Source organism: Manis pentadactyla, chromosome 4 (assembly GCF_030020395.1).
Source record: "Manis pentadactyla isolate mManPen7 chromosome 4, mManPen7.hap1, whole genome shotgun sequence".
Taxonomy (NCBI): Eukaryota; Metazoa; Chordata; class Mammalia; order Pholidota; family Manidae; genus Manis; species Manis pentadactyla.
In genome coordinates, this window is record NC_080022.1 from 134,993,084 (window position 1) to 135,020,878 (window position 27,795).

At 43.9% G+C, this 27,795-nt stretch overlaps 2 protein-coding genes across 9 annotated transcripts in view; one reads left to right on the forward strand and one right to left on the reverse strand.

The window, feature by feature from the left end:
- NDEL1 (nudE neurodevelopment protein 1 like 1) overlaps positions 1 to 4,811 on the reverse strand; it is a 68,301-nt gene extending 63,490 nt beyond the window's left edge. Inside the window, exon 1 of the mRNA XM_036896179.2 lies at positions 4,679 to 4,811. The gene's annotated coding sequence lies outside the window, so the exon portion shown is untranslated. The remainder of the gene's footprint in view (positions 1 to 4,678) is intronic.
- A 16,255-nt stretch (positions 4,812 to 21,066) lies between these two features.
- On the forward strand, positions 21,067 to 27,751 carry RNF222 (ring finger protein 222). 8 transcript variants are annotated; one of them, XM_057500891.1, is made up of 3 exons: positions 21,067 to 21,345; positions 24,328 to 24,542; positions 25,162 to 27,751. In XM_057500891.1, the coding sequence occupies exon 3, from the start codon at positions 25,189 to 25,191 to the stop codon at positions 25,822 to 25,824; it is 636 nt and encodes a 211-aa protein (XP_057356874.1). In that variant the 5' UTR covers positions 21,067 to 21,345; positions 24,328 to 24,542; positions 25,162 to 25,188; the 3' UTR covers positions 25,825 to 27,751. The 8 variants fall into 8 exon arrangements, with proteins under 8 accessions (XP_057356874.1, XP_036752038.2, XP_036752041.2 ...); XM_036896143.2 differs by having other exon boundaries at positions 21,067 to 21,251; XM_036896146.2 differs by having other exon boundaries at positions 21,067 to 21,251; positions 24,435 to 24,542.
- Positions 27,752 to 27,795: the final 44 nt, after the last annotated feature.

Sequence of the window (27,795 nt, forward strand, 5' to 3'; positions counted from 1 at the left end):
TGGAGATGGCAGCGACGTCAGAGGGCAGCGACGTCAGAGGGCGGGGTGGGTGGGGCTTAAAAACCCGAAGATCTGTCTTAAGTACAGTGTTTACGAAGCAGTTCACAGCCCAAGCACTTGACAAGCCAAGGTGTTTACCTCTCTCCCACTCCAGCAGGAGGAAGTTCATTGTCTGGAGACATGAAACCAGAGAAGCTGCAGTCTTTGGGACACTGCGCACACCGGAGGACAAGGCTAAGTCACTACACTATACAGAAAAAAGAGAGGGACAGAGGGAGGCGGATTTTTCAAAGGCTGCATACTGAATGACGAGACCCCAGCATCCTTCCAGACAGCCTCCCAGAAGGCTGGTAGCCTCTGGGCAGAAGGTCAGAGAGTTTCTCAACAGAACCTGACTGGCTCCAGAGGGGTCTCCCAACCACATGGCCTGGTCTGCCCACCTGAGTAACTTACAGAGAAGCCCAACAGCCAACAAGGTCCCTCCCCCCCCCACCCCCCCACACACCACAGACAACCACTGATCAGCTCCTAGTTCCTTGATCATAAAAATGAACATTAAACAAGGAACATTTGAGAAAGCCTCCAGTGTGAAAGAACAAAATAACACAAATGAAATTCAGGAGTAAAAGATACCATGCATGGAGCAGAAGTAAGCTGGAAGAAGAAAAAGCTTTAATAAATATCTTCAGAGAAATAAAGATATATCCATAAAACAGTAACTAGGGCTACAAAGAGAAGTGAGACAAGAACGGTTTTTTTGGAAAAAATGAGAGTTGAAATAAAAATATCCAGTTGAAGGGTATGACCATAAAACTGAGACAAACCTCCCCAAAAGAACAAAAGACAGATTTTCCAAATAGGGGATCAAAAGCAAGAAAATGAGAGGATGAACCCAAAAGTCCAACATCTAACTGAGAAGAGCTCCAGAAAGAAAGAAAGAACAGAAAAAATGAAGAGGAGGATGTTATTTTTAAGATAGTAGTAATTCAAGCAATTTTCCCAAAATTGAATGACAGGAGTACCCAGACTGAACGGGTCTCCTGAGCCTGCAGCACAGGAATCAGAACTATCCACAGATGAACTCTCAGAACCCCAGGAATGAAGAGAAAATCCTAAAAATTTCCATGGACTTGAATCCAGGTCGCATACAAAGGATCAAGAATTAGAATAGCATAGGACTTAACAATAAACTAGAGGCTTGAAGACAATGAAGCACCAGCTTTAAAATTTTAGGAGAGAAAATTGTTTCCAACCCAGTATTCTAAATCTAGCCATACCCTTAAACAAGTATAAAGATAAAGGACTTTTTTCCAGGCAGTCAAAAACTCAAAGAATTTACCCCCTATGTATCAGAAAATGCATGCCAACAAAATAAGAAAGTAAACGAAGAGGAAAATGTGAGCTCCACCCAAAAGCACAAGTACTGTATAATTCTACTCAAAATCAGAGACAGAAAGTAGAATGGTGTGGCCAGAGGCTGGGAGAGGGAAAGTGAGGAGTTAGTGTTTAATGGGGACAGAGGTCCAGTTTGGGAAGATGAAAAAGTTCTGGAGATAATAGTGAGGATGGGTGCACAACAATGTGAATGCACTTAGTACCACGGAGCTGACCACTAAAAAACAGTTAAAATGGTAAACTCTGTTATGTATATTTTACCACAGTAAAAAAATAAAATGCAAAATGGCAAAAAGAAAAGTGGGATCCAAAGAATGAGGATCCACATAGAGATTGAAAAGGGAATTCCTAGGATATGCTACAGGCTATACCAGGACAACACTAAGCAGTAGGTTGAGAACAACCAGCCCAAACAGGAGCAAGAGGATGAGACCCCAGAGGGTAAGTGTTTCAGGAATAAAGGGGGGGGATGGAAACTGAGAGAGTATCTGATGTGTCTGATCATATTGAGGGGAAATTAATAGCTTGGTAGGAGAGGAATCTGTGATACATATATTAAAACTAAGAAAATTAAACACTGAAGCAACTCTCAACTCTAGGGAAAAAATCAGATAAATGAAAGGAAATAATAATAATAATAAACTACATAGCTCAGAGAGCAATACTTACACAGTCCTAACATTGTATACAACATAAATATGAATACTGACTTAACCAAAATTTGTGATATAACCATATCAGGAAGATGCAAGCAAGAATGAGGACAGGGTGATGTAAGAATTCTATATCCTTATCTTTCATAATAAGAAGTCAATAAATAACTAAAATAGAAAAAAATAGCCATATATGCACTCTATTTGGATATAGAAACTAAAATAATTGAAAGTGTTTGTGTCCAGTAAGAATTTGAAAGTGAGGAGATGGGATAGGGAATCTATTTTTCACTGTAAGTTTTGTGTTGCTTGAAAGAAAGTGGATATGAAATTTAAAATAAATAAAATGGTATGACAGTTATTAGAGGAATCTGGACAAATTAAAACTGTAAATATATGTATATGTAACCTTACACCCAGCAATCAATTTGTAAGGATTTATCCTTACAGAATATATAAGGAAATAATAGGACTAGTATGCAAAGATGTATGTTCAATGATGTTTACTGCAGCATTGTTTATTATTATGCCAATAAATTGGAAACCATCAGTAGGAGACTGGCTTAAGAAATCATGGCATACCCACACACTGGAATACTATTCAGCTGTTAAGAAGGACAAGGAAGATGGATAGTCATAAATTAACATGAGACGATAATGAAGTGGCATTATTAAATGAAAAATGGTTAGAGGACAGTAAGTAGATTTGACATAAGAAATATTTGTTTTAAAAGTCCAGTTAATCAGGGACACAAAAATTCTCAATCATTATATAAGTTGGTCATGGGGATAGTAGTACAGCATGGAGAATGTAGTCAATGATTCTGTAATATCCTCCTATATTGACAGATAGTAACTGCACAAGAGGGGGTGAGGATTTAATATGGGTAACTGTCGAGCCACTGTGTTGTATATTTGAAACTAATATAAGATTGTATATCAATGATACTTTGATTGAAAAAGAGTCTAGTTAATTACCAGAATATATAAAGAACTCCTACAACTTAACACCAAAACACAAACGACTCTTGAAAAATGGGCAAAAGACTTGAATAGACATTTCTCCAAAGAAGTATACAAATGACCAATAAGCATATGCAAAGACTCTGAGTCACTTACTAGGGAAATGTAAATCAAAGCCACAATGAGATATCCTGTTCTACCTTTTAGGATGGCTACTATCAAAAAAGCAGAAGATAACAAGTGTTGGTGAGGATGTGGAGAAACTGGAACCCTTCTGCATTGTTGGTGGGAATGTAAAATTGTGCAGCCACTATGGAAAACAGCATGAAATTTCCCAAAAAATTTAAAAATAGAATTATCATATGATCCAGCAGATCTACTTGTGAGTATATACTCAAAAAAATGAAAATCAAGACTCAAACATATCTGTACATTCATGCTTATAGCAGCATTATTCACAATAGCCAAAAGGTGAGAGCAACCCAAGTGTCCATGAACAGGTGAATGGATAAACAAATGTGGCATATCCATAAAATAGAATACTATTCAGCCTTACAAAGTAAGGGAATTCTGATACATGCTACAACCTGGAATAACCCTGAGGATATCATGCTGAGTGAAATAAGCTAGTCACAAAGGACAAAAACTGTATGATTCCACGTATAGTCAAATTCATAGAGACAGAGAATAGAATGGTGGTTGCCAGGGGCTGGGGGCAGGGGTATGGGATTTACTGTTTTAAGCAACAACGTTTCCGTTTGAGAAGACAAAAAAGGTTCTGGAGATGGATGGTGGTGATGCTGCATAACAGTGTGAATGTACTTTATGTCACTGAACAGTACACTTAAAAATGGTAAATTTTATGTTATGTACATTTTACCACAACAAAAAAGTTATTTCTTAATTTTTTAAGTCCACAAGTCTATGCAGTAAAATGTCAATAATAATCTTCAGGGATGGCATTATGTAAAAACTTTGTATTATTTGGATTTGCATCAACTATCATTTCAGACACATAAAAATACAGTTTTATTTGGAAAATGAAATAAAAGGAACCTCAAACCCCCAAAATTATCATCTTACAGTTTACACAACGCTTTCACAATCATTGTCCTGCTTAAACATCACAAAAATCCCACCAGAGACACTGTGCTATTCTGCCACCTTTTCTTTCCATTCTGGCAAGAAAATGGGTTCAGAGGGAAGTGACTGTCATAAGACAAAGAGCCGGGACTGAATGGCAAGCCCCTAACTTGGTCAGCTCAGCACAGTTTCAAGCATCACACCCTCTGTATCTGAGTCAGTCCCAGATACACCTGTCTGGACCCAAGGTGCATTCTGCAACACAGGAAAATGCTACCTGGGCAGCCCAGGAAATAGAAAACCAAATCAAGGTGATGAGACCTTACAGGATGTAGGCAGACAATGTGGTCTCAGGAAACCACCAAAGCAAACATCTGGTGTCACTCCACAGGGACATAACCAACTTCAAAAAATGACCTCAGCCTTTGACAGTCCCCCAGCACAGGAATGGAGAGGGTCCATCATCAGGAGCCCCCCATTCTGGTATGTCTCAGGACAGCCTTCATCTGGCCCAAACCCACTTCAAACAGACCCACTTCAAGCAGACCGCCCACCACTCCCCACTCCCCATCATCCCAATGTACCTCATCCTGTGTCCAGGCCTTGCAGATCCGATCAACAGCAGCACCCAGGCGCTGGCGCTGAACCAGCTGAAACAAAGTAGAAATCAACAGGGAACATGAGAATCACCTTCTGACAAAAGAGGCCAGAGGACAGGAAGTGGGCTTGGGCCAGGAAGGCTGGGGCCTGTCATCTAGAAGTGAGGCAACCCTGCCAGCCTCATTGCTCAGCTGGGGTTGGGCAAGGCGTCAGTGCTGGGGAAGTTAAAAAACAATCCAAGCCCCAAACCTTTAGTCAGGCTTTCAAGGTCCTGCATGTGTTTACACCTCTGTTCCTGTATTTGGAGGGAAGGGCAAGGGAAGACCGGTCACTCATTAAGGGTGGGAGATGATCAGCACACTGTGGTACACAGAGAATGAACTTAAAGTCAGATAGCCTTCCCCTGCCACATTCAGCTGTGAGACCTTGAAGGAGTTATTTTGACTCTCTCAGTCTCATTTCCCACGTCTATGAAATAGCGGTAATACCAGTACCGATCTCATAGCTGTTAGGCTTAAATGAGAATGTGTGTGATTGGCTTCACACACGTCCAATTAGTCTCTTTAGTTGTTAGAGGCTCATTTCTGCCTCCCCAGATCCGACCTGCTCTTAATTAAGTCTTTTTCAGATCAGACCAACCTGGTCTCAAGAGTCACCTTCAACACCATTCTCCACAGTAATGCAGGGCTCATGTACCATTTTGCCTCCCGGTGTAGGAGAAGCACCATTGTTAAGACCTGCTACTGAGCCCCTTCACCGATCGTTCCTTTCCCACAGTGATGTCTCATCTCCCCAAGGTCACCAGGGAGGGTAAAGGCTGGGTGGATTTGTCTTTGTATCCCCAAGAGCATTCGGTAGAACACTGGATGTTCATCCACAAATGTTCATGAATCTTCAAGATACTATGGAAACACCACCCTATTTAAAGCACGGAGGTAAACTCAGGTACCTGGGCTGAGAGCAGGGCCAGGGTGCTCCTCGGTGACTCTCACAATCCCTGCTCTCAAGATGTGAAATGGAGCAGTGTGTTGAAAACTGCAGCTTGATTCTGCCTGGATGTACCGCTGCCACCTTTTCTATCCATCTCCAAAAGGAAGACTGTTTATCCTGAAGTATATTTAAATCTTCAAAAGCAGCCCTTAGGTTTACCACCTGATCGGGAGGCCTGCCCTGCCCTCCTGCTGGCTCTCTGTCCTCACCTCCTCCCTGATCCCCTTCTTCTCAGACTCTGGCATCTTCTTACAGATTGGCCCTCACCTCTTGCTCCCTCCAATATGCCTCTCCACCAGGTCTGCCTGCCTAGGTCCATGCTTCTCTTAGTGTATCCCAAGCCTTGTTGAAGTTTAAAATGCTCCAGGCCCTGTGCTAGGTGTTTTATATACAAGATCTGCTTTAACTTTCACACCAATTTCTAAGGTAGTGGCTGTTATTATTCCCATTTTACAGATGAGGAAAATGATACCCAAAGAGGTCACACAACTTGCTTAATGTCACACAGCAGTGGACTCACACTCTGAGTTGTATTGCAGACATTTCAGTGGGATTTTACTCTAGGAAACTGTAAACTCTTTGAGCGTAGAGCCTGGATTTGCTTCCCTCCCACCTCCCATGTTGCACAGAGATGCAACATTGCAGGCAGTGTGTTCTAAATGTTAGTACTACTGAGAGTGAGTCATCACCAGGGAGCTTGTTAGAAATGCAAAACCTCAGGCCTCACCCCAGTCCTACTGAATCAAAATCTGCATTTTCACAAGAGAACCAGATGGTTGGTTTGCTCATCAGAGTTTGAGCCAATCTGGTCTAAATTGAATTGAATGGATGGTGCTCCACAGGCACCTGTAACTAAAGCATGCATACAGAAAACCCACAGGACTTTTGGTCTTGGGGATTTCACATTTGGAAGAAGCAGAAAGCCAAAAAGGTAAGGCTAGGAGGCTCCCCATGCCTCAGTTTCCACTTTTAGGTACTCAAGCCAGAACTTGGCCGTTAAGTCTGAATCACAATGAGACATCTTTAGAGCGCCATCTGCTGGTGTGGATTAGGTATACATCACACGCTGCTCCCAAAGCCCCTAGCTCACCAATCTACCGTGCAGACGGCTAAGCCTTATTTTGGGGATTCCCATAGCTCTTCCCTGCCCGAGTTATTTCTGCTCCTTCTTTGGCGTTGAACAGTACGCTGTTCCTGTTACGGGTTTGGATCACTACTTACTCTCGAAATGACAATAATGCAATACCCCGTGTTTGCTTAGCTCCTGGACCTTCTCAATTCAGGTCAATTCATTAGGCAGTTGTTGACCTCCTATGGGGTGCAAAGTACCAGACTTCACCAAACTATTCCTTTTCTCACTACATCAAACCAAATGGAGAAACCAGGTCCTAAGTGTTCCAATCAAGACATAAAGATTTAAAACTGATCCCTTCAAGAAAGTATTTGCAATATTCATATGGACATATTTCTATTTACCTATATTTACATCCATCTAAAATCAGTAAGAAAAATAACGCTTCCAAATAGAAAACTGAGCAAAAGAGACAAGCTAACAGCAGAAGAAATTCAAATAGTCAAAGGCATTTGTAAGAAATGACCTTATTTTAAACCTTTCTTACCTTGTTTGAATTAGATTTTTAGACTTATTCTATTTCTTCATTAGCATCTTAATTACCTAATCTTTTATTATTCTTTTAATGGTTATCAAGAAATTACAACATGCATCCTTGAATTATTAGTCTACTATAATTTGTACTTTTATTACTCCCCAGAAAAGGCAAGTATCTTACAATTTAACTCCTTACCCCCTTCCACTTTTGGGTTACTATTGTCAAGTATTTTAATTTTTCATGTATTTTTAAACTCAACATATTGTTATTGTTCTATATAGTCAATACTTGTATATTTCCCACACATTTACCACTTATCATGCATTCAATCCTGCATTTCTATGCTTTATGGGATCATTTTCATTCTGCCTAAAGAACATTCTTCAGTATTTCTTTTAGTGCGTCTCTCTTGGCAATGAATTCTCTGTTATGGATTGTAAACCTCTTTGTTCCACCTCCATTTTTAAAGAGTATTTTTCTTTGTATAAAATTCTAGATTGGCAGCTATTTTCTTTCAGTCCTTCAAAAACTATAACATGTCTCCTTGATGTCCACTATCTCCTAGATTCCATCATTTATCTTCAAAATGAGCTGTCAGTATTATTGCTCCTCTGAAAGTAATGTGTCTTTTTTTCTCAGCCAACTTTCAAGAGTTCTCTTTGTCTTTGGTTTTCAGAAGTTTTACTACAATGTGCCTAGGTGGGGATTTTTTTTTGTATTTATTTTGCTGGAAGTTTGTAAAGTTTTATGATTCTGTGTTTAAGGTCTTACATTATTAATATTGTAAAATTTGTAATCAGTAACTCTTCAACTATTGCTTCTGACCCAGTCCCTCACTCTCCTTTACTTAAGTGACTGCAATTAAAAGTATTTAGACATGAAATTTGATTAAAGATAGTGACGTGAGAGATGAGACAGAGACTGCCTCCTAAAACCACATGTAATACGAAAATACAATTAATACAACTAATCCTGAAAGAGCAACAGCAAAGAAGGCTGAGCCAGATTGCATACACCTGGAGAAAAGAACAGACCTCATGGAACTTGGTAATGTACCAAAGCAGTGAAGCAGTGACCCAGCAGGACCCAAGCCCTTTCCCCACCCCAGCTCATGGGCAAGAAGAAGAGAAATGGATGGGAAGGGAAACACCTAGCCCTGGAGATCTCCTCTGGGAGCATGAACCTACATTGCATGATGCTCTGGTGATTAATGGGGTTAGAAAGGTGAGACAGGAGGAATACCTGGAGAGACTGAGATTCCAGCTGCTTGTGGAAAACAGGGATCCATATCTGGCTGCCCTGGGTGGGCAGTCTGAGAGACTTCCTAACAGTAAGAGGGCTGCTAAAGGGGCAAGGATTGCAGAGCTTACTGCTCAGGAGAAAGGACAGGTAGACAAAATTTTTGGGTGCACTATGCCCAGCAGGTTGGGAACTTTCAGGATCTTCAAGTGCTCCATCCCCTGGCTGGCTACACAGCTGCAAGGCCCCCCACTGCACCTTCCTCCCGGCCAGCCTGCACCTGGCTCTCAAACCAGCAACCCATGCCCTGTCGTCAGGCCAGCCAAAGGGAAGCCTAGACTACAGCAGCTACAAACGCAAAGCATAAAGGCTTACACCTGTGTGTTCGGCCCACTGGTTCTGGCAGTGGAGACAGGCATAGCAAATGGGAAACAGGAAACAGCACTTTCCTCCCCCCCGGGCACCAGCACCACTCCCCTACAACCCCTGACATTGCTCCAGGGGCTGAGCAGCTCCAGAGAATAGCTTCTTGGCACTAGAAGGTGTCAAATACAAATATGAAATGTCAAGGAACCCGGTTCAAATCAAAATCTCACAAACACCAGAAAAAGGGTCAACTGAGACTGAACTAATCAATCTTCCTGAAAGATATTTCAAAATAAAAAGCATAAACATGCTCCTGTAAGTACAGAAAAGTATTCAAGAACTCAGGAACGAATTTAGGATGGAGATCCAATCATTAAGGAACAAAATGGAGGATTTTAAAAGCAGATTAGATATGGTAGAGGAGACGATAAATGAAATACAAATTAGAAAAGAGGAATACAAAGAAGCTGAGCACAGAGAGAAAAAAGGATCTCTAGGAATGAAAGAATACAGAGAACTGTGTGACCAATCCAAATGGAAAAATATTCCTATTATAGAGGTACCAGAAGAAGAAGAGAGAGATAAAGGGATAGAAAGTGTCTTTGATGAGGTAATTGTGGAAAACTTCCCCAATCTTGGGAAGAAGATAGTCTCTCAGGCCATGGAGGTGCACAGATCTTCTAACACAAGAGACCCAAGGAAGACAACACCAAGACATGTAGTAATTAAAACAGCAAAGATCAAGGATAAGGACAGACTATTAAAAGCAGCCAGAGAGAGAAAAAAGATCACATACAAAGGAAAACTCATCAGGTTATCATCAGACTCCTCAGCAGAAATCTTACAGGCCAGAAGGGAGTGGCATAATATATTTAATGCAATGAAGCAGAAGGGCCTTGAACCAAGAATACTCTACTCAGTAAGATTATCATTTCAATTTGAAGGAGGGATTAAACAATTTTCAGAGAAGCAAAAGCTGAAAGAATTTACCTCCCACAAACCATCTCTACAGTGTATTTTGGAGGGACTGCTGTAGATGGAAGTGTTCCTAAGGTTTAATATCTGTCACCAGAGGTAATAAAACCACTGTAAAGAAAGTAGAACAGTTAATTACTAAGCAAATGCAAAATTAAATCAACTACCCCCAATGTCATTCAAGGGATAGAAAATAATACAGAATATGATACCTAATATATAAAGAACGGAGGAGGAAGAAAAATGAGGAGGAAAAAAAAAAGAACCTTTAGATTGTGTTTGTAATAGAATACTAAGTGAGTTAAGTTAGACTCTTGGATTGTAAAGAAGTTACCCTTGAACCTTTTGTAACCAAGAATCTAAAGCCTGCAATGGCAATAAGCACATACCTATCAATAATCACCCTAAATGTAAATGGGCTGAATACACCAATCAAAAGACATAAAGTCACTGAATGGATAAAAAAAACAAGATCCAACTATATGCTGCCTACAAGAGACACACACAGACAAAAAGTGAAGGGATGGAAAAAGATATTTCATGTAACTAATAGGGAGAAAAAAGCAGGAGTTTCAGTACTTGTATCAGACAAAATAGGCTTCAAAACAAAGGAAGTCACAAGAGACAAAGAAGGACATTATGTAATGATAAAGGGGTAAATCCAACAAGAGGATATAACCATTATAAAATATCTATGAATGTTGCTCATGTAATTGTATATTAATGATACCAAACTAAAAAAAATCTATACACCCAACACAGGAGCACATACAAATGTGAAACAAATACTAACAGAATTAAAAGGGGAAATAGAATGCAAGGCATTCATTTTAGGAGACTTCAGCACTCCCCTCACTTCAAAAAACAGATCAACCAGACAGAAAATAAGTAAGGAGACAGAGGCATTGAACAACACATTAGAACAGATGGACCTAACCGATATCTACAGAACTCAATACCCAAAAGCAGCAAGATACACATTCTTCTCAAGTGCACATGGAACATTTTCAAAAATAGACCATATACTAGGCCACAAAAAGAGCCTCACTAAATTCAAAAAGACTGAAATCGCATGAACCAGCTTCTCAGACCACAAAGGTGAAACTAGAAATAAATTACACAAAGAAAATGAAAACTCCCACAAACACATGGAGGCTTAACAACATGCTCTTAAATAATCAATGGATCAATGACCAAATAAAAACAGAGATCAAACAATATATGGAGACAAACGATGACAATAATTCAACAAGGCAAAATCTGTGGCATGCAGCGAAGGCTGTGCTAAGAGGGCAGTATATTGTAATACAGGCCTACCTCAGGAAAGAAGAACAATCCTGTATGAACAGTCTAAACTCACAATTTATGAAACTAGAAAAAGAAGAAGAAATGAGGCACAAAGTCAGTAGAAGGAGGAACATAATAAAGATTAGAGCATAAATAAATAAAATCGAAAATAATAAAACAATAGAAAGAATCAATGAAATCAGGAGCTGGTTCTCCGAGAAAATAAACAAAATAGATAAACCCCTAGCCAGAGTTATCAAGAAAAAAAGAGAGCCTACACACATAAACAGAATCAGAAATGAGAAAGGAAAAATCACTACGAACACCACAAATACAAAGAATTATGAGAGAGTATAAACTGGATAACCTAGAATAAATGGAAAACTTTCTAGAAAAATACAACCTTCCAAGGCTACACCAGAAAGAAATAGAAAATCTGAACAGATCAATTACTAGCAAAGAAATTGAATTGGTAATCAAAAAACTACCTAAGAACAAAACCCCTGGACCAGATGGCTTCACCACTGAATTTTATCAAACATTTAGTGAAGACCTAATATCCATTCTCCTTAAAGTTTTCCAAAAAGTAGAAGAGGAGGGGACACTTCCAAACTAATTCTATGAGGCCAGCATCACCCTAATACCAAAACGAGGCAAAGACACTGCAAACAAAGAAAATTGCAGACCAATATCCCCGATGAACATAGATGCAAAAATACTCAACAAAATACTAGAAAACTGAATTCAAAAATACATCAAAAATATCATCTATCATGATCAAGCAGGATTTATTCCAGGGATGCAAGGATGGTACAATATTAGAAAATCGGTCAACATCATCCACCACATCAACAAAAAGGACAAAAACCACATGATCATCTCCACAGATGCAGGAAAAGCATTCGACAAAATTCAACATCCACTCATGATGAAAACTCTCAACAAAATGGGTATAGAGGGTAAGTACCTCAACATAATAAAGGCCATATATGACAAAACCACAGCCAACATTATACTTAACAGTGAGAAGCTGAAAGCCTTTCCCTTAAGATCAGGAACAAGACAAGGATGCCCACTCTCTCTACTTTTATTCAACATAGTTCTGGAGGTCCTTGCCATGGCAATCAGACAACACAAAGAAATAAAAGGCATCCAGATTGGTAAAGAAGAAATTAAACTGTCCCTGTTTGCAGATGACATGATATTGTGCATAAAAAACCCTAAAGAATCCACTCAAAAACTACTAGATCTAATATCTGAATTCAGCAAAGTTGCAGGATACAAAATTAATACACAGAAATCTGTTGCATTCCTATACACTAATGATGAACTAGCAGAAAGAGAAATCAGGAAAACAACTCCATTCACAATTGCATCAAAAAGAATAAAATACCTAGGAATAAACCTAATCAAGGACATGAAAGACCTATACTCTGAAAACTACAAGACACTCATGAGAGAAATTGAAGAAGATACCAGTAAATGGAAGCACATCCCATGCTCATAGATAGGAAGAATTAATATTGTCAAAATGGCCATCCTGCCTAAAGCAATCTACAGATTCAATGCAATCCCTATCAAAATACCAACAGTATTCTTCAATGAACTAGAGCAAATAGTTCTAAAATCCATATGGAACCAAAAAAGACCCTGAACAGCCAAAGCAATCCTGAGAAGGAAGAATAAAGCAGGGGGATTACACTCCCCGACTTCAAGCTCTACTACAAAGCCACAGTAATCAAGAAAATTTGGTACTGGCACAAGAACAGATCCATAGACCAGTGGAACAGACTAGAGAGCCCAGATATAAACCCAAGCATATATGGTCAATTAATATACGATAAAGGAGCCATGGACATACAATGGGGAAATGACAGCCTCTTCAACAATTGGTGTTGGCAAAACTGGACAGCTACATGCAAGAGAATGAAACTGGATTATTGTCTAACCCCATACACAAAAGTAAACTCGAAATGGATCAAAGACCTGAATGTAAGTCATGAAGCCATAAAACTCTTAGAAGAAAACATAGGCAAAAATCTCCTGAATATAAACATGAGCAACTTTTTCCTAAATGCATCTCCTCAGGCAAGGGAAACAAAAACAAAAATGAACATGTGGGACTACATCAAACTAAAAAGCTTCTGTACAGCAAAGGAAACCATCAACAGAACAAAAAGGCATCCTACAGAATGGGAGAATATATTTGTAAATGACATATCTGACAAGGGGTTAACATCCAAAATATATAAAGAACTCACACACCTCAACAAACACAAAGCAAATAACCCAATTAAAAAACGGGTGGTGGATATGAACAGACAATTCTCCAAAGAAGAAATTCAGATGGCCAACAGGCACATGAAAAGATGCTCCACATCACTAATTATCAGGGAAATGCAAATTAAATCCACAATGAGATATTACCTCATACCAGTTAGGATGGCCAACTTCGAAAAGAGTAGTAACAACAAATGCTGGCAAGGATGTGGAGAAAGGGGAACCCTCCTACACTGCTGGTGGGAATGTAAACTAGCTCAACCATTGTGGAAAGCAACATGGAGGTTCCTCAAAAAAACTAAAAATAGAAATACCGTTTGTCCTGGGAATCCCACTCTTAGGAATTTACCCAAAGAATATAATTTCTCAGATTCAAAAAGACATATGCACCCCTATGTTTATTGCAGCACTATTTACAAAAGCCAAAATATGGAAGCAACCTAAGTGTCCATCAGTGGATGAATGGATAAAGAAGATGTGGTACATATACACAATGGAATACTATTCAGTCAATAGAAAGAAACAAATCCTACCATTTGAAACAACATGGATGGAGCTGGAGGATATTATGCTCAGTGAAAAAAGCCAGGTGGAGAAAGACAAATACCAAATGATTTCTGTCATTTGTGGAGTATAACAATGAAGCAAAACTGAAGGAACAAAACAACAGCAGACTCACAGACTCCAAGAAGGGACAAGTGGTTACCAAAGAGGGTGGGTGGGGAGGGAGGGAGAAGGGATTCAGGGGTATTATGATTGGCACACATGGTGTGAGGGGTCACAGGGAAGACAGTGTAGCACAGAGAAGGCAAATAGTGACTCTAAGCATCTTACTATACTGTTGATCAGTGACTGAAATGGGATATGGGGGGACATGATAATAACCACATTGTTTTTTCATGTGAAACCTTAATAAGAGTGTATATCAATAATACCTTAATTAAAAAATTTATGAAAATAAATTTATCATATGCAGCAAAAAAAGATAAAAATGCAAATCCAATTGCTCTCACCTCCTGTGATAATCAAGGCAGACCGCCTTGCAGAATTAAACTTTTGGTTTGGGGAAGACCCTTATAAGAAAAATAATTCATTTACTAATTACTCTTTCCTGACCCTACCCAGATCTTTCCAGTAAAAAAAAAAAAAGTATTTGGACATTTAAACCACATTTCATATTCTTATGCTCTTTTCTATATTTTCCATCCTTTTTTCTCACTCTGTGACTCAGACTGAATGTTTTCTACTGATGTATCTTTCAATTTAGTCCTGTTCTATTATACTTAACCTGCTGTTAAACCCCTATGTAGAGTTTTTTTAAATTCTAGGGTTTCTATTTGGTTCTTTTAAAAACTCGTTTCTAGTTCTCCAACTACTTTTCTGAATGTATCAAAGTCCATGTGTGCAATATGCTAATACCTTTTTTCTCCTTTGGGTCTGCTTCTATTTCTTCTCTTGCTTTTTGCTTATTTGGTCTTGTCTCCTGGTATATCTGTTAATTTTTGTTAAATGCTGGATGCTGGGTAGAATGAATTGTAGAGGCTCTGGATGATGTTATTTCTCCAGAAAAGATGTAAATCTCAGTTTTGTTTAATTTTGTTTTATTTCAGGCAGAGTAGGGTCAAATCGTTTGATCCAATCAGGAGTTGAGATGTTCCAGGCTTTTTATATGCTCTATGACCTTACTCCTAGGTCATAGCCCTTCAGAGACCTCAACTGAAACCCATATCCTTCTTTCTTCCAATTTCTGAGCCTTGTGATAACACCAAAATGTCAAGCCACCAAGGTCTTAGAAGATGGAGATGCCAAGGAGATAAGGAAGTAGAAAGGCAGTCCAGCCCCAGGAGAGGGAGAGGGGGGTGAGATAAAGACATGAAGAAAGCAGAGCCCCAGAAGTCTGAGGCCTTCAAGGGATCTGAACTAAAAGCCACCACTGCGGCCATGCTGTGTGGTATAAGAGCCAAGGGGAAGGGGTGTCTGGAGCAAGCCTGGGAAAGGCAGTGCGGGCCTCATGTGCTGGCTGAGGAGTGCGGGCTTTGCACTGGGGACAGGCGGGAGCCACGGAAGATTTTAGAGGGAGGGGAGGGATGAGGGGAGGCCTGTGAAGATATCCTGGTGCAGGTTGAACTAAGGCGGCTGAGGGCCAAGGGGCACACGCTGGGAGTGAAAAGCTGCCCTTGTTCCACCTACCAAGCCGTGTGCCCTGGCAGCGCCTGTGTCAACCTGCAGGGGGGGCATCTTTGTTTTCTGTTCAAAGATCCCAGCTTTCCCCTGTGCTACCAGCAGCCCCAGGCTATGTAATAATGGGGGAGAGCCCAAGGGGTGAGGCAAAGAGAACAGGTAAGACAGAGATTTCAGAGACGTGGGCAACCTTGGGGTGAGGAGTTGAGCCCAGGAAAGTCACAGGCATGAATGAACTGAAACCCCAAAGCAGGCCTCTGAGCTGGCTGGAACAAAGCAGGGCCATGGCCAATGCAAATGGATGGGGAGATGATCGGGGTTGCTGCACCTCAGGGTCCCCCCTGGTTTTACTGTAGGGTGTGTGGCCCACCCCAGGAGGCCCAAGCAGCTGGACTGTGCTGGCTGGTGGAGCAGAGGGGAGCAGAGCATCTTGAAGGATCACTGAAACCTGTCTCTGCATGGGCTTCCCTAGGGATCAGGGGCCTCTCCACACACTTCAGGGGCCTTTTGCCCTCCCTGGTTAGGCCTTCCCATCTGCCCACATTCTTCAGGCCAGTCAAGACACTGATGAGTGGAGGCAGGGTGAGAGGAGAGTCAAAGGTCATGTGTGTAGAGCGTGGGCACACACACGCACACGCACACACACAACTCATGGCAGGCTATGCCCACCTCCTGCCCCATGGCATTTAATTGCAACTACCATGAGTGTGCCCCTATTGCCCACCCTGCTTACCTTGCATGACTCATCTTCATCCAGAGCCAGGACTGAGCAGGCCCCAACTGGCCTCTGCCTTCAATATTGGGGGTGACTCACTGTTACCCTTATTAAAATGTTGGCTCTGGCACAAGGTTCTGAATGGCACAAGTGACTCTGCCTTCTTAGAGTGGCCCCTGTCTGCTGCCCCACCCTATCCCCACAGTGGACAGCAGGAAGGTGATGCAGAGAGCTGTGGGGTATCCTGCCACTAGACACCCAGACTCCCTCCAGGGGAGCAGGAGAGCCAGGACCTGTGGGAATCCCACTCCCCTGGAAATGCCAGTATGGAGAATGCTACAGGGGATGCCATAAGATGGTGGGGACAGAGGGACACCTCTGTCTGAGAGCTACCTCAGCTTCTGGCCCTCTTCCACCCAACCTGGAGGACAGAGCACATCTCCAAGCTGCCCAGGACCCCAGCCATGTCCCAGACCATAGGTCCCCAAACAGGCCACCCTTTAATGATAACCTGGGGAGGCTGCTAAAAACTTGGATTCCAAAACTCGGACTGTGCTGATATTGGAAAAACCTCTAAGATGTACTGTCAAGTAAGACAACCAAGATACAGAAGTGTGCATATGGTGCGCTACCCTTTGGTGAAAAGGTGTGGGTGTGCAAATCTGTATCTGTACTTGCTCATGTAGATATAAATAAGATGCATAAGAATAGCCACCAATGGCAGTGGTTACTTGCCATTCAATTTTTTTATTAAAGTATCATTGATATACAATCTTATGATGGTTTCACATAAACAATGCTGTGGTTTTAACATTCACCCATATTATCAAATCCTCACACACACCCCCATTGCAGTCACTGTCTGTCAGTGTAGTAAGATGCTATAGAATCATTACTTGTCTTCTCCGTGCTGTATTGCCCTCTCCATGACCTCCTATATTGTGATTGCTAATTATAGTGCCCCTTAATCCCTCCCTACCAACCCTTCCCAACCCCTCCCCTTTGATAACCACTAGTCCCTTCTCAGTGTCTATGTGTCTACTGCTATTTTGTTGCTTCAGTTTTGCTTCATTGTTATACTCCACAAATGAGCGACATCATTTGGTATTTGTTTTTCTCCACCTGGCTTATTTTACTGAGCATAACACTCTCTAGATCCATCCATGTTGTAGCAAAGTAGGATTTCTTTTCCTCTTATGACTGAATAATATTCCATTCTATATATGTACCACCTCTTCTTTGCCCATTCATCTATTGCTGGACACTTACGTTATCATATTTTGGCTATTGTAAATAGTGCAACAAGAAACATAGGGGTGCATATATCTTTTAATCTGGGATTTTGTTTTCTTTGGGTAAATTCCTAAGAGTGGAATTCCTGGGTCAAATGGTATTTCTATTTTTAGTTTTTTGAGGAACCTCCATATTGTTTCTACAGCGTTGAACTAATTTACATTCCCACCAATAGTGTAGGAGGGTTCCCCTTTCTCCACATCCTCGCCAGCATTTGTTTTCTTGTCTGTTAGATGTTGGCCATCCTAACTGGTGTGAGGTGATATCTCATTGTGGATTTAATTTGAATTTCCCTGATAATTAGTGATATGGAGCATCTTTTCATGTGTCTGTTGGCCATCCATATTTCTTCTTTGGAGAAGTGTCTGTTCAGATCCTCCACCCATTTTCTAATGGGGTTACTTCTTTTAGGGTGTTGAGACATGTGAGTTCTTTATATATTTTGGATGTTAACCCCTTATTGGATAAATCATTTACAAATATATTCTCCCATATTGTAGGATACCTTCTGTTCTGCTAATGGTATTCTTTGCTGTATAGAAGCTTTTCAGTTTGATGTAGCCCCACTTGTTCATTTTTCATTTTGTTTCCCTTGCCTGAGGAGATGTGTTCAGGAAGAAGTTGTTCATGTTTATACTCAAGACGTTTTGCCTATGTTTTCTTCTAAGAGTTTTATGATTTCATGACTTACATTCATGTCTTTGATCCATTTCAAGTTTACTTTTGTGTTTAGAGTTAGACAATAATCCAGTTTCATTCTCTTGCATGTAGTTATCCAGTTTTGCCAACATCAGTTGTTGAAGAGGCTGTCATTTCCCCATTGTATATCCATGGCTCCTTTATCAGATATTAACTGACCATGTATGTGTGGATTTATATCTGGGCTCTCTATTCTGTTCCATTGATTTATGGGTCTGTTCTTATGCCAGTACCAAATTGTTTTGATTACTGTGGCTTTGTAGTAGAGCTTTAAATTAGGGAGCGTAATCCCCCCAGCTTTGTTCTTCCTTCTCAGGATTGTTTTAAAGCCTTAGCAACACTGCCCCCAAGGTGGCCCCAGAACTGGACACAACTCTCTAGTGTGGCCTGATCAGAGCAGAGGCCACTGGTCCCATCCCTCCCTGAGCTGAAAACTAGTCTTACACTGTTTAGCCTGCATTTGTCCTCTCTGCTGAGGCAGGGAAGACACTATAAAATGGGATGGTGGGATGTGCAACAGATGCCTTACTCAAAAACCTCGGACCAGGTTGGCCAGGCCCCTTGATGTAGGAGGTATTTAACTTTAGCCTTCTCTCTTTGCCATGATGATGATGGTGATGGTGATGTGATGATGATGACAATCATGGGGATAATGGCAGATAACTTTGAGGGAGCCTTTAATGCATAATAAGGGGTGTGGTTCCTGGCACATTATTTGCAACCATCCACTTAATCGTCACAGTCCTATAGAGTAGGTAATATTATCACCATTTTTCAGATGAAGCAACTGAGGCACAAAGGGATTATATGACTTACCCAAAGGTACATGGCACTGTCTCTTTATATAACCACACACAGAGCACTCATGAATGCTCGTGCACTGATCTCAATCTCCCAGAGCTCCATACTGTCAAATCCTACAGTGTAGATATTTCTGGCTAATATACCTGTGCACTCAACCTTTCCTGGTTACTAATTGCCCTCTGCCTGTGTAAACTTGGTCCTACATCCCACTCCTTCAGGACCTTGCTAGACAGCTAGAACCAACCTGATAAAGTCAATCTAAGGTTTTCCTGACTGATATATTTAAGTAAATTGTGTGTGTCTGTGTATACACACACACACACACATGTATACATATATACATACATATAATTTTAAAAGTGGAATTCTTATTTGGAAGGCAAAACCATGATAGACTCTGATAATAAATATGTGTATATTCAAAAGACTAATCTCCAAAGTCATGCTTCATGGTGGACGGGGGCAGTAGAAAAGATTTGGAGCGCTCACAAACTTCCTGTTATCCCATGATCACAACACATTAGTCTGAGCTTAAGGACAGCCCAGCCTGGCTCAGTCTCCTCCTGGGAAGACACACAGGCATTGATGCTGAGTATCTGGGGCTCTTTTTTGGAACCTCCAGGAGACTCTAGGCAGAGTCATGAGCCACACAGTTGAAGGGGCCCCTGGAGGTGCTGATGGAAGGAGAGAAACTCGGGGAGCCCTCTGGGACTAGAGTTGAAAAATTAAATATGTAATGTCCAGTGAAATTTGAGTTTTAAATAAACAATGAATAATTGTTTAGTTATAAGTAGGTCCAACGTCATGAGCATACTTACATTAAAAAAATATTTGTTGTTTATCTGAAATACAAACTTACCTGGGCAGTCTGCGTTTCTGTTTGCTAAATCTGGGACTGCCTGGAACCCCTCACATTCAGCTCCTTGGGAAAGAACATGAGTGACTGTCGTGACAGTTGGTGCTCAGCAATCTACTTGTCCCTGGGTGAAGTGGCAGGGTGCTCTGCCCTGACTGTCCTCCCCCACCAGCCTTAAGGCAGCCATGGAGCCAGGCCCTGTTGGCTGCGGAGGGGAGGGGCCGGGCCATCCTGAGTTGCCCTGTGGGGTCACACTCATGTTTGGCTGTGTCTTGAATCCAGGAACCTCATTTTTTCAGAAAAAACCCCAACAATTTCTTGATGACTTGGCCTCCAGTCCTGAGAGGACTGGGAGGGACTCCCCCAAACGGTTTCGTATCCTTTGCTCTTGATCTTTGCTCCTGATCATCAAAGGAACACTCAGGGTGGAAATTCAAATATCACAGGATTAAATTAGACCATCCCTCCACAGACTACTATCAAGTTTAATGTGTCTTCTTCCAGATTTTTCTCTATAAAAATTATATAATCATTTCTATAAATAGAATCATACAGTGTTCTGAAATTTACTTCTATTTCACATATCAGGGACTTCTTTCCATGCAGGCATGTGCTCTAACTCATTGGTTTCACTCTGCCTCCTTCTTTATCCCAGTGGTGCTTGGTCTTGTGGGGCTCTGAGCGCCTTTGGGTGCTCAATGAATGACAAATCATATAGGCACATCACCCAAATATTTGTAGGTGACTTTGGATGTCACAGCCTTCCTGAGACTGATCTGACCCATCACCCTGTACATAGCAGGGGAGCAGGGGTTGGGGGAGGATCAGTGAAATGGGTCCAGAAGGGAGGAGGGAGTGTGAGCATGATTTTATTGTTGTGATGGGCAGACCCATCTCTGCGGAGCCTTGGTCAGAGGGGTCCTGGGGTCACTGTCTCCATAGTGAGACCCTTTGCCTGTCCCGAGCACCCACCTCTGGTGGTTCCTTTCCTAGCACCCTCATCAAGATCACCTGATTCCAGCAGCTGCCAAACCCCTGGGCAACACCAAGAGCCTCCTGGCCTCAAACGGGTTGGGCGACATTCACTTCCTGGCACTGTCCTCACCACCTGCTCGGTCATTAGGAAATGCCTCAGCGGCGGCTGTCACTATGACAGCAGCGAGAGGACGTGTTGCCTGACCAGCACCTCTGGGTGGCTCAGAACTGCTCCGAGGAAGCCCTGGCTGGAGAGGTGCACGCTGCTCTCCCTGGTCCCAGCCAAAGTGAGTCTGGGGGCCAGCCGGGAGCGGGGAAGGAGCAGGAGCCAGTCAGACGGTGGCAAGGTTTGGAGTGAGAAGAGCGACGCGGGCGGTGGAAGTGCGTGTGGGAGTGGTGTCGAGGGCGGGGGAAGCGGTCAGGGTCTTGAATTGGGAATCCAGGAGGGAAGCCCTGTCCCAAGGTGGGGAGGCGGGTGGTCACCTGGGCTGTTCTCCTGGCTGGCGAGACCCCCACCCAAGCAGTCCCCACCATGGGCTTCTGCGGGGGGCGAAGCCGGGCACTGAGACTTCATGAGGCCATCTCCCTTCGGGCTAGCCTTGTCCACGCCCGCCTCACAGACGGCTCCAGCCGTGTCGAGCCACTCTGCGGAGGGAGTTTGGGTAGTCACTCTGCTGACCATGCCTCTTCAACTATTCCATTTGTTTATTAAACCACGTTACTGAGGTATGGTTGACACACGAAAAGCGGTACATATTTAATGTATACCACTGGATTCTGGAGCTCTCGGGTGGTATTTTCACCCAGATAAAGAAATGGTGTTTCTGTAGAGGTAGGAGGGCTGGGACCACCCACTCCACCACCTTGCTCTCAATTCTTCATCTACTCCTTTGATCGAGGTCTGGATTGCCCTCCACGGAGGTACATACACCCAAACCGTCGCTTAAGGCCGTGGTGCACAGCCTGGGCTACATTGCCAGGTTAACTGGGCTTGAATCTTGGTCTGCCCTGTACTAGCAGTGTGACTGAACAAGTTACTTCACTTAAACCCTGAGCCTCACTTCCCTCATCTGTAAAATGGAGATAATACCTACCTCCCAGAGTTGGTGTCAGGGTTAAATGAGAAAGGGATGCAAACTGCTAAGTGCATAATTAGTGTTCAATAAATTGTCGCTGTTATAATTATTTATTATTAGCAACACTGGTCCCACCTCACCCAGGAAGACTTTCCAGCCCTCCTCTCCCTGCCATTCCCTAAAGCACCGATAGCGATGCCTTTTGGCATATGACATCTCGCACTGTTATTTAGTTTGTGCCAAACAGAACGTGTTCCTTGCATTTCTTCTGCAGCCCTCTCCCAGGCCCCAGCAGCCAAGACAGAGTCGAGCACATAAGAGGAGCACAAAGATGGAGAATGAAATGGAATTGAGAGAAAGGGAGGGACACAAGGAGGGAGGGGTCAGGGAAAGATAGAGGAGAGGTGAGAAGGCAGGGAAGGAGGGGGACACTGTCCAGGCATGAAGGACATGCCTCTCCTGAGGCACGATAAGGAGAAAGGATCGCCCGGAGGGACCAAGGGGGGAACCTGGGATATCTTTTGCGCTCCCTGAGTCCCTTTACTTTTCCTCAAACTCAGAAGCAAAATGGAGGCTCTTCTCCCCACCTCCCCTGTGCTTCTCGACTTAGCTAATATCAATTCACCCCACCTATCAACTGATTATAATAATGTTCTCCATGTCATCTATGGAGACTTCTCTTTCTCTCCCTGCCATCTGATTCCTTCCCAGGAGACCTCAGATAAGTCACTTGCCCCTCTCTGGACCGGAATCTGCTCATCTATAAAACCAGATTTAGCTAAATGACCTCAAATCTGCTCTAATTCTCTTGCCTGTCTTGACACTTACTTCTCAGTTCCCCAGCCGACAAGTTATTAATCATCATTCCTCCTTTACAAGAAATCTTTTTCAAGGAAATTTATTAATGTTCACTTGGCTGTAAAGCTTCATGAAGGACTTTCTTGATCACTGCTTATCTCCAGCGCCTAGCTCAGTACCTAGCACCCAGCAGGAGCTCAATAAACACTGTTGGAATAATTGGATAGATGACTTGGATGGATGGATAGACAGACGGATGGATGGATGGAATTGCCACCATATGCCGTGGGGATTTACGAAATACAGGGGGACCATGTTAGCAGTTGGCTGGCTTAAAAAATCATGATTATCTTGAGAATAGCCCCAGTTTTAGACATTTGCAAGTGTGTTATGAAACAAAATAACTGAGAAACCCTGGAATCAGTCTTCATTTATATTTATTGCCCATCACTTACCCAATCCACTGTTAATCTTGTTCAGTTATTCTGAGCAGAGCTGCCCTGTCACAGAGGTGTGACTTTTTAGTCATCTACATAATAGGGAACATCTAGGGAGGAGAGGGAAGTGGGGGAGACAGAGCTAGGAGGGGCGAGGACTTGGCCTGCCTTAATGATGACACCTACCATTTATTGAGCAATTACTGGGTGCCAGACGCTTCACTCAATACTATGTTGAACAACGAGAAGGTAGTACTATTATTAACCCTATTTACAGATGGGAGACTGAGGCTCAGGTAAATTAAACAACTGCCTGGGCTTATAAAGATAGTGAAGGGTATATAAAGAATTTGAACCCAGCTCTAGAATCTGAGCACTTGAAACTCTCCCCACTCCCCATGGCCCCCTCTGCCCTTGCCTGGAGGCCACACTGAGCACCTCAGAGGCCAAAGCTTGACAACCCCTGAAAAGGTTTGTGCTGTGTCTAGGGTCCCGGGTCCCCTACCCCTACCACTACATATTTTTGCTCTTTCTTAGTTATGGGACATTTTCAAGTTGGCAAAGTAGATCTGGAACCAAGCCAAGGGAGGGGTGTGATTTCAAAAGATGTACAATTTGATATACTCTGTCCTTCCCATTAACCAATTCTGTTCTCATATCCTATTTCAGGTCTGTGGGCTGCCACCCCATCCATTTGTCAGTGTCCAGGGATATTTTGTCTATGTCATTGATGGACTAACATGTCAGTAACAGGTGATCACAGTTCCTTCTAAAGAGGTTATTCTAGGCTCAGTTTAGGCTACACAGTCTCATACAGGGACTTTTAAATGAGGACACTTGGACCTTGCACATACCCAAGCAGGTGTTTGCCTTCCAAGTCATCACCTTGGAAAGCCATGTCCTTGATCCCACCATTCTGCCATTGCTGAGAACTTCAGAGGCCTCTCCTTTGCTTCAGATAATGTTTAAAACTTTATTACTTGATGCTGACTCCATATCTTTGATTTAAAACAGTATTGTGCCACCTGTTCACTCATATACTTTCTTACCAGGCTTGGCTCCCAGTGGCTTTTGGACATTTCCAAAATATCAGACATATCCTGGGAGGATGAAAATCTGCTTTCACCAAGGTTAATCAGAAGGTTTTTTGCTGGCTTAGGCAGCCCTGTAAGAAGAATTTGAAGAATGGCTGAGCTGTGAAAGGTGGAGGAATGAACCTACAGCTCCCTGCCCTAACTACGCGGAGGGCCAGCAGGCATTTGGATGTGTAAGTTCTGAGCTTTATAGTCAGAGTCATTGCTTTACAGCCACACTTAGCATAGAGGAATGCAGGCCAGTGGCTGGGTACAATCCAATGGATCAGCCAACCCAAGTGGGACATTGAGGAGCAGACACTTTTCTGGATAATGGCTACGCTGGGTACAGGCCTGCACTGTAGCCTGGACTGAGGCTGGGAGCATGTGCTTACCCACCTGCTTCCCTTGAACTGGGTCCTCCTGCCTTCGCTTCTGGCATTGAACCAGGAAGTAGTGAGGTGGTGACCTCACGGTGTGTGCATGTCGTGGTAGAGGTGAGCTATCAAGGAGGCTACACCTCCATCACTCCATGCACGTCCTTCCTGGTCCCACATGGCTGAAACCTCTTGTTATCCCTCTCCCAGAAGCACACCCTCATCTCCCCCTAAGGGTCTCAGGCTCTGGTTCTCAGTTCTTGGTTTAATTCAAGTAGGTCGCTGAGGAGCAACAGAAGAGCAAAGGGTAGGAGGAAATAAAGTGGAGGCAGAGGGCACGGAGAAAGGGAAGGAGGCTGCAGTGGAAGCAGCAGTGTAGGAGGCAGTTAGGGAGAAGGGAAAAGGCACTGAGGCTCACAGCCCTTCCCTCCCACAGCTAAGGCCCTGCCTTCCCAGAGTGGCCATGTCGGAAGGGGAGAGCAAGGACAGCTCGGGCAGCGAGTGCCCCGTGTGCTACGAGAAGTTCCGGGACCTGGAGGGCGCCAGCCGGACGCTGAGCTGTGGCCACGCGTTCTGCCATGACTGCCTGGTCAAGTACCTGCTCTCCACCTGCGTGGACGGGCAGGTCCAGAGGACCATCGTCTGCCCCGTCTGCCGCTACGTCACCTTCCTTAGCAAGAAAACCACCCGCTGGTCCTCCATGCTGGACAGGAGCTCCCAGACCCTGACCGTGCCTGCGGGCCTGCCCTCTGTGCCACCACCAGACACCCTGGGCCACACGAATCCCCTGGCCATCTCCCAGCCCGTCTGGAGATCATCCCCAAGTCAGAGTGCCCAGCTGCCCTTGGACCTGCTGCCCAGCCTGCCCCGGGAGCCACAGATCTTCGTCATCAGCCGCCACGGGATGCCCCTGGGGGAGCAGGACAGCGTCCTGCCACAGCGCAGCCTGGTGGAGCTCTCCGAGGCTTCCCCAGCGCCCAGCTCCACCCTGTCGTTCTGCTGCCGCTCACGGGGACTGCTGCTCATCACCCTCATCGCCGTGGTGGCCGTGGTAGCCGCTGTCCTGCCCTGGGTGCTGCTGGTGAGGAAGCAGGCATGATGGTGGCACCTGGAGGGGCTGCTGAGCAAGCCCGACCTGAGAGCAGCTCTGGGAGCTGCCCTGCTCCACACAGCCGGGCTGGCCATGGCCTGGGAGGGGCGGGGCCCTGGTACAGACCCAGGCCTACCAAGCCCTGAGCAGCCAGTGGGCCTGGGGGAGGCCTGGAGCAGAGAGGGCATGAGGACGGCGCTGCCTGGAAGTACGGTGGCGTCTCTATGTCTCTGGCTCCTCACTCCCAGCAGGGGCTCGGGCACAATAGGGAGGCCGGGGGGCTGTGATCACTGAGGCTAGAGCTGAGCTGAGCTGCTGAGGTCTGCGCTGAAAAGGAAATTCCAGGTTCCAGGCCAGGGTGGAAAATGGGATGAAGGCCCCTCCTCGAGCACGATAGTTGTGGCCCTCAGGTATCTTCAGCACTTGCTTTCCCCTCCTCTAGGCTAGAACTGAGCAAGGTGAGAAGATGGGAGGTCACTCCTGCCTGACAATGTAGTCCTTACGTGCAGGTGCTCTACCCGAGGCCAGGTGGGGGACATTCTGCCGAAGTGCTGCTGCATGGGGGCTCAATGGCAGAGCTCCTCGGGGTCAGAATTCCCACCCAGGATTCTCTAGCTTGCTCTAAGGAAAACAGGAGGGGGGTGGTACAGCGGCCAAGAGCACCTGTTTCCCAACAGCTGGCGAGTGTGTGCCTTCCACACCCAAATCACCAGCGTGGAAGGTTTTCCCTGAGGAAGAAGCTGATCTCAGAGGCTGTGGCCCAGGATTTCAGGGGGAAGTAACAGAAAAGGGTCTTCCTGGGAAGCTGAGGCCATGTCAGGAAACGGGTTACTGATAGAGGCCAAGGCCAGAAGAACGGCTCACAGAGCCAGGCTCCACAAACCTCCCAAGCTCAAGTCCAAATTTTGAGTCCCAGGGTTCTAAAGGACGGACTGGAAGGCAGGGAGTGCAGAAGTCTGATGGCTGAGACTTGAGTCAGCTGAGAACTATGTGGGCAAATTAACCCCTGGGGGCTCCTGCCTCCCTCCCAGCCCAAGTCCTCCTCCTCATGATCCAACCACTCATTAGAGGCCACACTAGCTGGGCCAGTTCCCGAGGTGGATTTCCAGGCTGGGCTGGGTGAGGAAGGGTGGGGAAGAAAACAGCTGTGCCTGTCAGAGACACTACTGTCTCAACAAATGCTGAAACCCAGGTGCTGTCGGCCGCTGGCCAAGGCCTCTTTACCCAGGACTCCACCCCCAACTGGGCTGGGGGTCCTTGATGAGGACCACTAGAAACACCCCAAACTGGGTCTTGCCTGAGGTGCAAGTCATTCAGGAGCAATTATTTTCTGTTTATTAAGGCCCTACGTCAGTGGGCCATAATCTTAAATTAAGAATAAAAACAAAAACCTCTAGCTATTCCCTCCAACAGGTAGTTGCCCCCATCCCAGGTGTGCCAACAGCTAAGCCATCCACAGACTACATCTCTCACAACAAAATTTGCTAGCTGTGGGGAAAGAAATAGCGCTCTGCCTCTTATCTGGTTCCCAAATGCCTGGGAAAGGGACCCACACTACAGGGGATATTTGGGACACAGGAAGGGCTGGTTTAAGGCACTTACAGGCTTCTTTGAAAGACCAGAGAAGCATAGGTGCTACTTAGGGGGGATACAGATGGATTGATTGGTGGGAAAATATTTTTTATAGGAATACAAGATCAAGTTTACAGACTGATGAGTCTGTTTTAACCTCAGCCAGGCTGCTTTAAACAGTGTCATGAATCTCTGGGGACCTGACTTTAGTCTTTTCAGATTCTTTTGTATCTGGCAAAAGTTAATTTCACAACACCTGAAGTGTTTTCATATCGTTCGGTGGAGACTTGTAGATGGCACTTCTTTTATTTTCAGAGAATGTCAAAAGCTATTTTTTAAATAAAGGTATATATTTTCTCAAAGATTCCAGAGACATTGCAAATGCATGTGGGAAGCTCTGAGCTTGGA

What these genes read in the sequence shown, in the direction of transcription:
- RNF222 (XM_057500891.1), top strand. Translation starts at nt 25,189, where the DNA reads ATGTCGGAAGGGGAGAGCAAGGACAGCTCGGGCAGCGAGTGCCCCGTG.